Genomic DNA, 12,249 nt, shown 5'->3' with positions numbered 1-12,249 from the left:
TGAGGGGTGGCGGTCGATGGTGAAAAGGGGGGAAGTAGAGCAGTGCTATGGCTAATTGTAATACTATTACTAGAAACTATTAGTTTCTAGTTTCTAGTTTCTACTAGAAACTTTCTAGTTTCATGGTAAGTCGTTGAGTTAAGTCTAATGATAACGGGTTAATGATTATTGAGGAACGACGCTTTTAAATTAGTAATAAGTGGTACACGTATGTAAGGAAATCATGGGAAAATGACAACACCCGTGTCGAACCTGGATGCGTAAGTTTGCGAATGTTTAAACCAGGGATCGAACTCGGATCCTTTACCAATTTCATGGCGCAGCGGGAAGTTTATGCAACTTACCTGACCACTATTTCGATCATATTTATATATCTGAAACTCATCAACTAACGCAAGTCATTTTATCGATTCGTTATAACATATAACTCGCGACTTATAACTTATAAGTCGCGAATAAATTAAGAATAATGACAAGACAAGGAATTGAAATCGGGCGGTTGGCATGATGGCCCGAAACCCGACGAAACACACACCACACCAAACCACCACAAGAATTTCATTAGTATTGTAAACGTAATCCGATTCATCAGACAATAAACATTAATTGAATATGCAAATCAACTTGACTAATAATAGAAACAGGAACAGGAACTAGCATGTCAATCACTCTAATATGATAAGAGGAATAGTAGCGGTGTCGCTGTCGCTACTAAAAGTGATTACCGACACGCTACTAGTAATAGTAGCCACCGACTGGTTGGAGTTACAAGAAGAGGGGGCAGTCGTAGAGCGTCAGAGGCGTCAGAGACGTCAGAGTCGTAGTCCATAGTAGAAGAGGAAGAGGAGCAGGACGAAGAGGAAGAGGAGCAGGACGAAGAGGGAGAGTAAGAAGACCGATGAGATGAGAGTGAGCAGAGCTTCCATCATAGTGTAGTTGTCGCATCACTAGTATAGGGAAAATCTGAACGTGACAGGGTCGTGTGCATGCGTGCAAGATTCTTGTGTGCTTCCTGTCTACTAAATTTCGTTAGCGGTACAGTCTCTGTACGTCTCAACCGAATGTGTTAAGCTATTGGTTTTACGAGGGTGGCGATTTTCAATTCGACATTTAAACGGTGTATGGCCGTTGAAAGTTGTGTTCTTTGCTAAGCTGAGAATTGATGGAAATGTGACAGATTAAGGCTGTGAATGACGATAGCGTTTCCCTTGAGGAAATGAGGATTAGAATTGACACTAGAAAATTTCCATGATGACCCCCTTTAGTTATGAGAGAGCTAACGTAGTGATTTTCTGATATTCGAGGTGGTTGTTCGTGAAAAAATTTGAAACTTTTGAGTCTATTATAGCCCCTTGTCTGAGTTTCGCGTATGGGAGAAGTTTACCATCGTTTCTCCCTAATTCGGTGTTTGAAGCCCTTACTAGTATTTTCGTTAATATTTGTGATTTTTTTGTGAAATATTTTTTCCAGTTATTTTCTCGTGTTCGTAGCCATGTGTTCTTCAACTGTTTCGTCTTCCTCTTCGTCACCATCATCATCAACAACATCGAGAAATACCGCCAACACTTATTCCTCAAGTATTGACTGCAACTTAGATTGCGAGTTGTACAATACTTTCCTACACTTTGGTGGTCCCAGCGAAATGACTCTCCTCGAGCCACGTGAGGAGTGCGGGTGTCGCCCTAGAAGTCGCTCTTGTACGAGATTCCAACGTGAGCCTCGTAGATCTTCATATAGGGTTGGTTCTGATGACGAAACCACTGCTACTTGTATCTCATCTTCACAAATAGATCACAAGGAGTTCACTACTGTTATGATACATAATTTACAACCACACGTTAATGTCAACTACCTCGAGAAAGTACTGCAAGAAGCTGGTTTCGAGGGCGCCTTTGATTTCCTGTATGTCCCTTTGAATTTCAAGACTCATGAAGCTGTTGGTTTCGCCTTCATCAATTTCGCTGATGAAGTTTACGCTCAAAAAATGGTTGACGGTTTCAACGGTTTGGTTATCAATGGTCATTTACCGTTAGCTGTCGAGCCAGCCAAGAACCAGGGCCTTCAAACTCAAATCGATCATCTCAGAGAGAGCCCAGTGAACGCTGCTGATGAAGAGTTCAGACCGAAGTTATTCGAATTGGGTTCGGGTCGATCATTGGAATTCCCGGCTCCTACCAACCCTCGCCCCCCGCGTCGGTCTCATCGTCATCGACGTCGTGTGAGAGAATATGTACCGCAAAAAGCGAGGCAAGTTGAAGTCTGCGACCCGTATGCTCAGACACATTTAAAGTACAGTATGGCTCTTGGCGACCTCCTATTGTGAGATTGTTGTGGTCATCGTGTTGATTCTATATACCGTTGGTGCATATGCTGCAAAATACGATGCCTGTGAAAGTCGGCAACACCTATTCTTAGGAGAGCTCTGGCCCCATAGTATTATTTCATTTTCTTGTTGTTGCTAATGTTTGCGTTTCGCGTAGCTGTTTAGTGTTATCAAGCTGTTGCCAACCTATTCAATAGTCTTGGTTGTTGATAGTAACGGCGCTGTCGACCTTCTGTACTGCAAAAGTTCGTAAGGAGGTATTTATCGGGCTTTTTCTGTATTCAACACTCTCTTGGTTACATTATTGCATTCTTCTTACTGCTGCTGTTAATATACTCTGCAGTAGTTTGATGTTTCTTCTGTACTACACTACATGAGGCTTGTGTTTGATGATAGTCAGGTGAACATAGGTAGGGGCATTTTTATATCATCAAAGACATTCAACACGGTTAAGTGTGTATTAGTGACACGAACAGTTTGAATGCGACTATCGCTGACTTGGTGAAAATATCAACAATTCTGTAATACTAACGATCAATACAGGAAAATACGAGCTCAGGAGTTTCCTCAAACAAGAATCCCCCGGGATTTTCATATAATCGAAAAAGTGCATATTTTCCCCTCACATTGGTGACGACTAATTGAATTGCAAACATAATAATGCTCGGGATCAACACACTAAGCGCTTGTGTGCTGTGGTCGTAGAGCCCCGCAGCTGTGAAAGCGGATCCTGCCGAGGCATTGTCTCGCTCTGTGGAGAAAACTCATTGGCATGATAACAGTAAAGAGTTTAATATGCTAAAACTGATCTCTCGGGGGCTGATGTACGTCGAGGTGAGTCTAACTAAGCCGCGTTGTCTAGTAGGCGTTGGACTTGAAACTCACAAACATAATAATATTTTCGATCAGCTTGATCGATTTGCCACGATATAATGGTCACTGTATATACTATAGGGAAAAGGGTCTAATCCTAGTAGCTCCTCAGAGCGTGCGAATAGCCTATTCTGAAGCACTTGGCGTTCTTTCTGTGATGGTGATAACTTGGAATTGTGTAATCTCTATTAGTGTCTCGTTCAGAAATGCACATTAAAATACGTAGTATCAGTGAGAGAAATGAAAAAAACGAATTCTTATATTTTTTGACAAATATGAGTTCGTTTTTCCTTGAAAAAAAATTCCAATGACAGTTTAAACACTCTCATGCCGTCCCTACTCGCCGATATAAAATAAAACTAAAATACCACACATAAACGAAATTCTTCCATTTCTGCATTTCTGCGTGTCCTCAACTCAACGATATGCAACATCCTCATATCTCTGTTTTGCTGGTTACTATCTGGTAACGACAACATGATCAATTGAGTTTGATTTCTCTCCTATCGTTGTGTTGATCTTCCCAACAAGTATGTGATGGGCAATGCGCATAGCAACGGCGCTGAGGATCTTCTAGGTTAGGCCGGTTTTCCCGATCACTATGTATGAACACAAGAAATCATTTCTGTTTGGAGAACGTAGTAGATAACGTGGTGGTGGCGGTGGCTTTAGATGATATTCCATCGATCTTCTAGAGCACAGGTAAGCTTAGCACAACAGATAGCAGCACTGAGGCCGTGATTCGAGATGGCGATGGTCTCTTCAACGTAGTCACCACCGAACCGAGGCTCCTGAACATAGTTACAATACAATCACAAAGCAGTGTGGGAAAATATGCACATGGTCATCTTCATATGAAAAATTCTGCACTCCTACCCGAATTCGTAGTAAACTCCTGAGCTCAGCAGCTGAAGAATGCGATTACATATATTCCTACTCCAACACTATATAGGGAACTCCTGAGCTCAGCAGCTGAGGAAAGCGATTACATATATTCCTACTCCAACACTGTATAGGAAACTCCTGAGCTCAGTAGCTGAGGAAAGCGATTACATATATTCCTACTCCAACACTGATCACGAAGCGATAGGCCTCCTCGTATTAAATTGTACACACTATTCTCAGACGGTAATGCCCATTCACATATGGTGACACCGCCAGTGTCACCAAACTACTCACCGAGCAAGGCTCTCCATGGGCTACAGCACCGATGACCACAGTTACCGGGACTGTATCTATCAAGCAGTGACCTTTGGAATCCTTCGTATCATCATGATACTTCAACCACTGTGGACCTGGACACGACCATATGGGAATAATATATATAAAGTAAAACCACTACACGTCAGAAGCCGACCATCCACTGACAATCCGCATTTGATGCCACCAGCTGGAAGATATTTCTGTATAGGATTCGCAATAACCTTCATAAGAATCTCACTACCTGAATTAGGATGATATTTTGCGCACAGCGAAGATTTTCAGTGATGCTTATTACTGTTGGCAGCACGTATCTTGTTCTTGTTGAGGAGTTCGACGATTAAGCCGGAGAACCTTTTGAAGGTTCGAGGCATTCGCAAGGCGGGGCTGACTTCGATGAGAACCTTTTCATGATGATATAGTTCAATAGTAGTAGAATCGTATATTATTGTATGGAAAACACTAGTGGGAAAATATTTCACATTTTACTCCACCATAACGCAAATGGGGTGATTTGCTCGATACAATTCGCCAAGAATTTTCAAATCACTTCTTACCGCGAGTACCGCATTCACGTAAGACTCCATTATATAATTTTAGTAGTGGTTGTAGTGAGCACAAACTTCTATCAAGAGTACCAGATGGGTGATAGACAGAGGACAACGCCAAGATTCGAACCAGCCTCCTCTGCCTTATTAGCCAACAATTTTACCACTATACCAATTCATCGATGAAAACTAACTCTCCACCATATTACATTGTTCATAGTGTGAACATAGATAAGTAGCTTCCCCGCTTTATTCAAGGGACTATCCAACAACATCATCAAGCACTGATGGGTTATGTCCGGCCGGTATGCGGAAATGTCCTTTCCCGATTTCGCCAGGATATTCTTATGATCGTCGCTGTTCAACAACTCGTATTTGCCCTTAACTTGAACAACCTCGAGAGCTGCTTTTTCTAAGACCTACCACCATCAAGACGTGGCCAGCAAGGGGGCAGATTTTTTCAATGATTTTTTAAAACATGCTTGTCTCAACAATAGCACGGATTTTGCACCAAGAATATTATTACAGAAAACTGTACTTTTCATACCAAAACTTCAGGAAATCAGAGCTGAACAGTTGCCGAGCTACACCATTTTTTTTGGAAACAGAATTATACACGTTTGACATGGTAGATTATACGAGTCACAAGTGAAACGTTCATCAACCTTAACCAATCAAACAAATAGCTACACCGAGCTACACCATAATAGATTCCCTCCCACAGTGGGAGTCCCACTGCACTACCACAACAAGTCTTTTCCCAGTGGTTTTTTCCTCGGGCGTGCGCGGTATGAGCGCCTTGGCTTCGTCGGCAGTATGCCCGACTAGAGCGTCACTTCGGCTACTGGAACGCTCCTCTGTACGAGCTCGCTTCACGGCTGACATACCTTCCTAATGTCACACTACAAGAAGAGACCCGGTTGTGAGCTCGCAATAAGAGCATCTCTCAATTAGACATTCCAGGCGCTGAATTGGAGTGATTTCGACCATCGAGGATTAGCAATAATTTTGTGGCCAGTATCATGAATTTGTTGTGGCTGAACTGCGGATTTTTACTCCTCAAGTACGATATCGAGCGTATTTGTCACGCGCCATGAAATTAAGCGCGCGCCCGAAAGCACTGACATGCGTTCCACTGACGGTAGGCGCTATGAATGAGGGGTGCCAACGAATTTAGTATCGATTCGGCGCGGTATATAGAGAGTTAGACACTACTGGCATTGGTAGCGGGCCGAAGGTCCGTGACTCTCCTCACACAACTTCCCGTACAAGTTTTGTCGATGGTCGGACCAGTAAGCCGCAACCATAATCGTCGATCCATCTTGTCGCAATGTGAAGTCCTCCGATGATGACCAGGGCAGGAGAGCGGACTGCTGTGCTTTGTGGACACCCCCCGTGGTGACCTTGTTTGTGAGAATCCGCTTAGTATCGGCCTCCAAGGCCGGGCCTTGTCAATGTACAATGGTATGTACAGTACAGAGCCGTTCGAATAGTGACGAAAGGAAGGATTAGTTCCGTTGAAAGAGGGTATGTGAGAAATATTTTGTGAAGCTACGCGTAGAAGAAAGTGCGCAAACCCGAGAAATCTGTATTGTTTGTGATGACTCAACTCGTTCTGTATTCAACGGAGATTCACCGTTTCATCCGAGCTGGGGGAATACTCGGTGTTTAACACGTTAGAATCCCTCCCGAAGTGGGGACGAAAACACTTCGAGAATTTCACCGGGCGAATTTCACACAGGGCAAGTTTTAGACGAGGTGGAATTCGCGGGGTTGATTTATTTATGATAGCGAAAGGGGTATTGTAGATGTCATTTGTTTCAATGGTTACCGTGGAATTGAAATGAGATTGGGAACGATGGACCCCTGACAAACTTCGAGTGCTTCGAGTGGTTGATCAAATAACGTGTTCAGCGAATATGTTATTCCTTGAAATTTGCTCATGGTATTGTTTCCCGATTTTATGTCGACCGCCGCCTTGTAGCATTGAATAACTTCAATTTTGAATCAGCTAGCCTGACTGGATGGAGTTCATAATGCGCGTTTGGATTACTGTTGATGTTTGTATCATTCAGATGTGTTTGCGTTATAGTCAATTCATTGGATCGGCTAGAACCTCTTCTTTCGACGTTCCGCTGAAGGTCTATGATGGTATAGTATAGCAATACTCCATAGTGGTACATTTGTATTTCTACTATTATTTCTGGTCTAACTATCAGTGTTCCCATCGGGTCAGCATGTTTACTATCGAGGAGGGTTGGTCTCAGTGAGGCCATCTGATCAACGGCAAAAAATTGATTCTTGAAATTGGTGTTGCTCTGGTTGGCGAGGTTGATTGTAGTGAGGCATATCTTGGGGTGGCATGATACCATTGGCATAGTTGCCCCATTTGATCTTCCCATAGGGATGGGCATAGCCGCCCCGCTTGAGAGAATTGATTGCACTGAATCGCCCCTTCAAGTGGCATAGTTGCCTCGTCCGAGGCAATTGAGTGGATTTAGGTATATATTGGGATGGCATAGCCGCCCCACCACCTTAGGCTCCATATCTCTTCCATATATGCTCGCTCGTCTCCTATCGTCTAGCACCAACTCCAATATCGATAGTAAACAGTTAAAGGCATCATTGGCTAAGGGAGAGGTCGAAGGGAGGGAATATGCATATGGTGAACTAGGTGTGATAATGAGGCATATCTTGGGATGGCTTAGCCGCCACACCTGTTCGCTAAGTGTTTGAGGATGTTCACTCGTCTCCTATCGTCTATCACCAATTCCTATATTGTGTCCTTCCTTCGTGACCTATTAAGTGGTTATGTAGAGAATGTCGATAGTAAACAGTTGAAGGCATCATTGGCTAAGGGAGAGGTAAGGAGGGAGGGAATATGCATATGGTGAACTAGGTGTGATAATGAGGCATATCTTGGGATGGCTTAGCCGCCACACCTGTTCGCTAAGTGTTTGAGGATGTTCACTCGTCTCCTATCGTCTATCACCAATTCCTATATTGTGTCCTTCCTTCGTGACCTATTAAGTGGTTATGTAGAGAATGTCGATAGTAAACAGTTGAAGGCATCATTGGCTAAGGGAGAGGTAAGGAGGGAGGGGAATATGCATATGGTCAACTAGGGGTGATAATGAGGCATATCTTGGGATGGCTTAGCCGCCACACCTGTTCGCTAAGTGTTTGAGGATGTTCACTCGTCTCCTATCGTCTATCACCAATTCCTATATTGTCTCCTTCCTTCGTGACCTATTAAGTGGTTATGTAGAGAATGTCGATAGTAAACAGTTGAAGGCATCATTGGCTAAGGGAGAGGTAAGGAGGGAGGGGAATATGCATATGGTCAACTAGGGGTGATAATGAGGCATGCCTTGGGATGGCATAGCTGCCTCATTTGCTAAAATATATTTTACTAAGGCATATCTCGGGATGGCATAGCCGCCCCACTTTGTAAAATTGGTCTTACTTCGTCATATCTCGGGATGGCATAGCCGCCCCACTTGGTAAAATTGGTCTTACTAATTCATATCTCGAGATGGCATAGCCGCCCCACTTGGTAAAATTGGTCTTACTTTGTCATATCTCGGGATGGCATAGCCGCCCCACTTGGTAAAATTGGTCTTACTAATTCATATCTCGGGATGGCATAGCCGCCCCACTTGGTAAAATTGGACTTACTAATTCATATCTCGAGATGGCATAGCCGCCCCACTTTCTGAATGAGGAAATTCTTACACATATTCCAACACTGCCGAAAACAATCGAACTTGATGGTTTTTATATTTCCCTACCCAATTTCAGCTCAACAGAGAATCATATAAGAATGTTAACTGATGATGAATATATTGGACTGAATCAGAGATAAGGAAATCAGAAGTGAATATACACCACCACCACCACATATATATACACCACCACATATATGCACGACCACATATATACACCACCACATATGTCCACTACCACATTTATGCACCACCACATATATGCACGACCACATATATACACCACCACATATATGCACGACCACATATATGCTCGACCACATATATGCACGACCACATATATACACCACCACATATGTCCACCACCACATATGTCCACCACCACATATATGCACGACCACAGATATACACCACCACATATGTCCACCACCACATATATGCACGGCCACACATATGCACGGCCACACATATGCACGACCACATATATGCACGACCACATATATATACACCAAATATATGCACCACCACATATATGCACGGCCACATATATACAGCACCACATATATGCACCTTCTGGTCGATTTCCGTACATCCATGTGTATGTTTGTGTCTAGTAATTAGTGAGTAAACTTCCTCGAACCGAGCTGAGGAAATCAACACACATACTCCAACACTGCCGAGAATACGTTTTTTATCGTTTTTTCTACTAGCGACGTTAGCAAGAATATAGGAAATAGATGAACTCTCATATCACGAAAATGTTGGGAGGTACCTTACATTAATACTACTTTTGATACTGGTTGAGTTCTGACTTCCTATGTTCAGGTATCGTTGTTCGACTTGAAATTAAAAGAAGATATATTCGACTTCCTTTCGTTGCCTATTACTGTGGCTATAGGTGAGACACTGTCGCGAATTTCCGGAGAAGATTTCACGTTTCACAGTGGGAAGTGTTTTAAGGGAATGTATTTTCTGTAGACGAGTTGCTTCGGATCTCTCTGAAAATTCTAAACGTGATAAATATACCTTCTCGTTGAGATAAGTTAGTATAATTCAGGTTATGTTCGAGTACTGGGCATCTCAATACCGTGGAGGTCTCTAGCAAGCGAGCCTATCGTAGTGGCTATTGAGGACGTCATCATTGTGCTTAAAACAGAGTCGGCCGCTGAATGGGATGAACAGAGGGAGATTCAATTAAAGGAAGAGTGAGAATCGGTTAAATGATGGAGTTTCAGCCGTGGTATGAAAAACACGTTTCCCATCGCGAAAAGTGGGTAAAACTCCAATATTATGTGAGTTTTGTCAGTGCTGGTATTATGTCAATCATATTAATATTAACGATTTTGTTAGCGTCGAATGAGCAATGTTGGAGGAATATATTTTTGTTCTCCTCAGTTCAGCTCAGGAGTTTCCATAGCTAATCATATACGAATTCGGGTAGAAGTGTTGAAAAACAAGCAAAAATTTTTTCCATAATTTTCTCAGAATTTTCATATTGTCTCGCCCTTCGGAATCATTCGTAGTCGCTGGTTTGACTTGAGTAGTATTATTGGAGTTTCTTCACCCTAGTGATATGAAAGACATATTTTACGACTACTACAGGCCGCGAATATCGCCTAGTTTTTCACCGAGTTTTACGACGCCACTTCACGTTAAACTCGGGTGATCGTGAAACTCCATTGTTGAAGTTTAGATATAAAAGGAAGTCGCTTGAAGTTCATGATTTCATTAACCTTTCGCAGCAACACGACAAGCCCAAGTCCCTTATGTGGAGAATATCAGCGAGTTTATTGGCGAATTTAGAGGTGACCTTCCGAGCACTGCTGGGGAGGGGTGTATACACGCAGTCAATCATTTCATGTGTTGGTAAAAATGTGGAAATTTCGGGAAATTATCACTGGGTTTTGTATACTTCTAGCGAAATTTTCATAATTAGTGAGGAAACTTACGAGCTCAGTTGAGGAAAGCAAAGATATATTCCTCCAACAGTGAACGAGTAACATTTTTTGATTGGTATTGTCGCGTGGAAACATATATTCTCACAATTTTCCCGAACTCTACTTTTTATTATCTAGTGTGTTTTAAATTGATTTGGAAATGTGATATGTGTTCGGAAATCGATCAGATGATCGATTTTGAAAATATAATTTATGAAATTTTCGGAAATTTTTTATCAGTTTAGACTAACCATTTTGATCAGGTGAAAATAAAGAATGTCCATCTTGTTTTGGAGGATACTCACAGTTGTGGAAGTAGCAGGAAAGTCGTCTTTGGAGCGCAGGTGAGATCACATCGGAATAGTCGAACGTTTTAACCCGTGTAAAAACGCTGATGAAAAAGGTCGAAATGTGAGCTGATGCCAAATGACTTCGCGAAGTATCCAAAATGAAATATGGCATATCTTGAAAAGTGTTCCCACTAATCGGCGATTTATCGTGTAGTTCTACATAATATGATTTCTCCGCTGTTTTAACTCGTGTAAAAACGCTGCGGAGGAACTCAGTCCATATTGTAATCGGTGAAATTTTTGACAATTTTCGCCCCGCGAAAATCGTTGGTGATGTTTAAGAAGTTCTGGGAAATTTTGTATACTTTTACCGTAAATTTGGAAATTCCCGATCTCAGCTGAGGAAAGCGAACAACATATATATTCGTCGAACAGTGCGTTTTGTGACTCAGGTGAAGCATGCAAGTTTATCATCGTCTCATACCAACTTTTCGTCACATCCCACCGTCACTGGCAATCAAAACGTGTCTTGTAAAGTTGCTGAAGTACAGCAGTTTGGCATGTAAGGCGGAAAAAATCTTTTATTTTTTCGCATTTTTTTTCGTGGAGAATTTTCCGTTTTCTCCCGGTGGTATTCATTTTCCTGTGTTCTCACCTTTTTTCATATTGTTGGAGTTTCATCCGTTTAACGTGAAGTGGTGTGATATTCCATGCAAATTTACAACGTGTATGTTTCCGCGACCGATAATATAATTGTTCTCCGCGAAGTGAATTGTGAGATTTGTTTTTCACTTGTGTTTTTCATCAATTTTTCACATCAGGGTGAAACTCCATTAAATTTGGTACGTGGAGGCTCACCCTAGTAATATAAAAACATATTTCACGACTACTGAATAGCGCTAATATCGCCGCGATTTTCACCGAGTTTTACGACGCCGCTTCACGTAAAACGGGTGATCGTGAAACTCCATTGTCAATAATTAATATTACAACTTAATTTTTCCCGTTTGTATTTGTTTTACTTGGTGTTTTTTTATTCTTGTATTTTGTTCGCTCACTTTTCACTGTAGATCTTTGAAATTTCTCCCCGGTTTTTTCCTCAATTTTTTCGTTCGTGTAAATTTTATCTCCTCCAAATCTATAGTGTGTTTCTGTTTTTCCCGTTGGTGCCTATAACAGTCCTGAGATCAGATATTTGGACTCCTGCCCTATAGAACCTGAGTCATCACCATTTCCGGTGTCACCGGATGAGCACCACAAGAAGGCTTTTGAATGTGAGAGAATATTAGTGGAGTTTCACGCGTTTTACGGGTCGAGTGAAAAACGCGATGTTCGCGGTGATATGCAGTAGTC

General features: G+C 42.2%; 4 protein-coding genes across 4 annotated transcripts in view; 3 read left to right on the top strand and 1 right to left on the bottom strand.

Annotated features, from left to right (window-relative positions):
- The window catches only part of Pmar_PMAR022598 (hypothetical protein), a gene marked incomplete at both ends in the record, with an annotated part of 11,968 nt that extends 10,384 nt beyond the window's left edge, over window positions 1–1,584 (top strand). Inside the window, 2 exons of the mRNA XM_002784906.1 lie at window positions 825–886; window positions 1,491–1,584. Of these exons, the coding sequence (XP_002784952.1) occupies window positions 825–886; window positions 1,491–1,584 (156 nt within the window). The remainder of the gene's footprint in view (window positions 1–824; window positions 887–1,490) is intronic.
- Window positions 1,585–1,813: 229 nt separating this feature from the next.
- Window positions 1,814–2,323, top strand: Pmar_PMAR022595 (conserved hypothetical protein; the record flags this gene model as incomplete). Its single annotated transcript, XM_002784904.1, has 1 exon — window positions 1,814–2,323. One exon carries the CDS (start codon window positions 1,814–1,816, stop codon window positions 2,321–2,323), a length of 510 nt encoding a protein of 169 aa, XP_002784950.1.
- A 1,538-nt stretch (window positions 2,324–3,861) lies between these two features.
- On the bottom strand, window positions 3,862–5,848 carry Pmar_PMAR022594 (nep1, putative). The gene is made up of 6 exons (XM_002784903.1): window positions 5,689–5,848; window positions 5,154–5,363; window positions 4,695–4,800; window positions 4,539–4,640; window positions 4,376–4,491; window positions 3,862–3,987 (listed from the first exon to the last, which is right to left on the bottom strand). The coding sequence occupies exons 1-6, from the start codon at window positions 5,827–5,829 to the stop codon at window positions 3,865–3,867; spliced, it is 798 nt and encodes a 265-aa protein (XP_002784949.1). The 5' UTR covers window positions 5,830–5,848; the 3' UTR covers window positions 3,862–3,864.
- Window positions 5,849–7,682: 1,834 nt separating this feature from the next.
- Window positions 7,683–9,878, top strand: Pmar_PMAR022593 (hypothetical protein; the record flags this gene model as incomplete). Its single annotated transcript, XM_002784902.1, has 5 exons — window positions 7,683–7,808; window positions 7,878–8,033; window positions 8,104–8,259; window positions 9,495–9,567; window positions 9,727–9,878. 5 exons carry the CDS (start codon window positions 7,683–7,685, stop codon window positions 9,876–9,878), a joined length of 663 nt encoding a protein of 220 aa, XP_002784948.1.
- Between the last annotated feature and the right edge of the window lie 2,371 nt (window positions 9,879–12,249).

This window comes from Perkinsus marinus (genome assembly GCF_000006405.1).
Source record: "Perkinsus marinus ATCC 50983 genomic scaffold scf_1104296934368, whole genome shotgun sequence".
Classification (NCBI taxonomy): Eukaryota; Perkinsozoa; order Perkinsida; family Perkinsidae; genus Perkinsus; species Perkinsus marinus.
Note: the sequence above shows the minus strand (reverse complement) of the source record. Positions and strands in the feature narration are given on the sequence as shown.